The following is a 3,278-nucleotide window of genomic DNA, read 5'->3' as shown; positions in this document are numbered from 1 at the left end:
TACCTAATTTCCCTCTCCAAAATCACTTCAGAAGAGTAACATTAGTCAGAGTGCTTACTTGATTTGGTGTTTGTAACGTATTAAAGTTCAAAGAATGGTTCACTGTGTTCAATGTAAACTGTGGGTATACTGGTGATGTTTAGAAAACACAGCTTTTAAAAAAAAAATGTGTTTAAATGTACCGTACATTTATAAACATTAGGTGACACATTGTGACCCTTAAGTATTTTTCACTGCACTTAGTAAAGTTAAATCTCTTCCAGATGTGTTGACTACATGTCCTGCAATACTCACAGTAGGACCTTTTTCTCCAGTTGGCCTTAAAATAAAGCCTACCCCACCCCACACTATCTGACCACAACCATGCTAAACTCCTTGGTCTTACACAGACATTGCTTGTGCTTTCTTAATTGATTACTTACCACGCTCTACACTGAACTAGGCCGGTCATGTATGAGTGACTTCTACTCACGTTTCTTTGTGGTTGTGCAGTCTGATTGCATTTATATCTGGGAGGGAAATCATAGGCTACCCTGCATGGTTGTGGGCTCCAACTGACTAAAAAAACACCTTAAAACAAGCAACAACTTGAGGGTTTTTCCCAGACATGCCACATTTCTTTTAAATTGATATGTAGTAAACAGAGAATTATCAAAAACTATTTGCACGATTGTGTCAACCCTTTTGGCAACAGAAATGTATCTATGTAATGTATGACTGTTTGCTAGGAATTGTTCTATAAGATGCAATTGACATAATTTAGTTATTCTTTATGGATGACAATTTGTACTCTTACTACCAAACACCTGGATAAACATGAGCATCACTGTAAACATCTCATGTGGTTGCCATCTTCAGACAACTATGACTGATGTAGTGGCTGCTCTCTTCCTCCTCCCGTACAAGTTGTGTTTGTTTTTGTCTGACTGCTACGTGAATTCCCTCCTTGTCTGCAAGCCAATAAATAGCAGGAGGGACCTTCAGCTTGAGCAGTCCTACTCTCCTCCTCTTACACTCAGCATCCATCTGACACCATGTGGACCCAGGACAGCGCTCTGCTGCTACTGCTCGCCTGCTGCCTTTGGTCAGCCGAGGCTCAGGGCGACAAGAGACAAAGCATCTGGGATGATCCCATCAAATTTAAAACTAAGGCCAATGACTTGTGCTCCATGATCATCACCGGTAACGGGGAATACACCAAGCTGAGGGTGTCGTGCCAGAGTAACAAGCGCTCCTACTGGTGTGAATACGTCGGCAAGCCTCACACCTGCCGCTCCTACAACAGAAACCCTCGTCATTACTTCGTCCAGATGACCTGGGGCCTCAGGAAACTCCAGAACGCCTGCCAGGCCCCAAGGCAGATCAAACCTCACATGTGCAGGAAGGCAACTGATGACTCTCAAATGGTCTTTGCATCGGCTTCCTTCACCCGGTCACCGCCAGAGGCTTCATCTAGGACAGGAGCAAGACCTCAACCTCGTCCTGCACCCACAAGGGCAACCATTCGAGTCCGACCACGAGTGAAAACAACACCGAGAGCCAATCCACAACCATCGGCCCCTCCTGTCGAGAGCAATGCAAAGAGGATGGCTCAGCAGTACTGCTGGAGGTCACTTCAAGGCATTTGCTCCTACTTCATCGGTTTGTTTCGGAACTAACGGGGAAGGTGAGCAGCTGTAACGAGCCTCATCGTTAACACACAGCTTTTATTATGTTCTTTTATGACTAACCTAAAAGTACTGTAGTGGAATGAGAAAATCCTGTGTATTTACATTTAAAGTTTGCCTACAGCATTCATATGCAAAATTCAAACATTTTTTTTTACAACTGTATGCATTTTGCCGCTCTGTTATATTCACAGATTTACAATTCTGATGAAGATCTGATTAAAGTGGCCCTTGGGGGGAATCACATAACAGCACTTTGTTTATCAGCAGTAAAAGAACTGCAGCGCTCTCTCCAGGGGAAGAGATGGTACTGCTGTGACGTCCAAAGCAAGATTTCAATGTAAACTTTGCATGTATCCTCTTCCAAATATCACAGCTTGGAAAAACTCATCTACCTGTCTAAATCGTTTTAGAACAAACAATATGGTTCACAGAGCAAGCTGTTACACACATGAAGGAAATAGCACAAGTACTACTTTACCATGGGAGAATGTTTCTGCATAAAACTTTACAATACACGGGCCCAGGGCAGGAGGGACAGACAACTCATTGGTGTCCCTGATTTGTGTTGTTTACATGAATATAATCTACTTGCATCACTTATTATTACCTTGAATATTACATTGTTTGGGAAGACCAAGGTTTTTCATTTAGCGCTGAAAAGGCAGAGATTTCTGTATTGTGTATTTGACAGAAAAATATGATGAATGTGAAAATGATATTGTTTAATAAATAAACATTATTCTCAATTATTCTGTGTCGATAAGAGGATTTTATTGCCCCCTTCCTGATAAAAAACTAGAAAAATCATGGAAAAGGTTTGAGTTTATTAAGACTTCATAGCAAAAAAGCAGCAATATTGAAAATGACTGCTATACAATAACATTATGTCTTTTAAAAGTCATCATCAATTAGTGGGACTACCTGCTATACCACATTTGACCGCCAGACGCCACTGTGGCTTTAGTTAAACAGACCACGGACATCTGGCTCCTTTCAAGATGTTTGCAGTTATTTCATCTTTGGAACACTCTAACAGATGGTGCAGTGAAGGCTTTTAAAGAAGGGAAAGTTATTTGCATTTGCTTGAAATGAATGCCTTGAAAGTGAAGTTATCATAAAATCAGGTGGGACAATCTGCCAAAACATAGTTTCAGTCCTGCTATCTCAACATAAATCTGGTAAGTGTTTTCAGGTTCATACAAAACAATCTGAAGTCTCAATTAGTTTAAATCAGTTTAGACTTAAAACTAAGACAAAGCGAAATTAGATGCCAACATGCATGAAACCGTGAGGAAGAAGAGCAACTACCCTTTATTTACTCCTCAATTACCAAAATTACCCTTTAAAATGAAATGATGTCACTGTTGCTGGATGTTGAGCAGATTTTGGTGGTATTGTTTCATTCAATTTTAACATTAATGAATTATTTCATTGATTTACTACAATTTAACATGTTATAAAATGACATTACAAGTCTTTACAAACTTTATTAAGATATTTCACCAGCAATGTAACTCAAAATATCTCTAGTCAGACTTGTATAACCTAATCAAACTTTGTGAGCTGTCCAACCATGCAGTGTATATATATATGTGTGTGTGTGTGTGT

General features: G+C 40.0%; 2 protein-coding genes across 4 annotated transcripts in view; both read left to right on the top strand.

Annotated features, from left to right (window-relative positions):
- The first annotated feature begins 974 nt into the window (after positions 1–974).
- fgfbp2a (fibroblast growth factor binding protein 2a) lies at positions 975–2,419 on the top strand. Its single transcript, XM_032527405.1, has 2 exons — positions 975–1,666; positions 1,862–2,419. The coding sequence occupies exon 1, from the start codon at positions 1,035–1,037 to the stop codon at positions 1,656–1,658; it is 624 nt and encodes a 207-aa protein (XP_032383296.1). The 5' UTR covers positions 975–1,034; the 3' UTR covers positions 1,659–1,666; positions 1,862–2,419.
- A 261-nt stretch (positions 2,420–2,680) lies between these two features.
- fgfbp1a (fibroblast growth factor binding protein 1a) overlaps positions 2,681–3,278 on the top strand; it is a 2,117-nt gene continuing 1,519 nt past the window's right edge. For all 3 annotated transcript variants that reach the window (XM_032527404.1, XM_032527403.1, XM_032527402.1), the window contains exon 1: positions 2,681–2,848. The gene's annotated coding sequence lies outside the window, so the exon portion shown is untranslated. The remainder of the gene's footprint in view (positions 2,849–3,278) is intronic.

Source organism: Etheostoma spectabile, chromosome 10, assembly GCF_008692095.1.
Source record: "Etheostoma spectabile isolate EspeVRDwgs_2016 chromosome 10, UIUC_Espe_1.0, whole genome shotgun sequence".
Classification (NCBI taxonomy): domain Eukaryota; kingdom Metazoa; phylum Chordata; class Actinopteri; order Perciformes; family Percidae; genus Etheostoma; species Etheostoma spectabile.
This window is presented reverse-complemented; position numbering and strand designations above follow the sequence as displayed.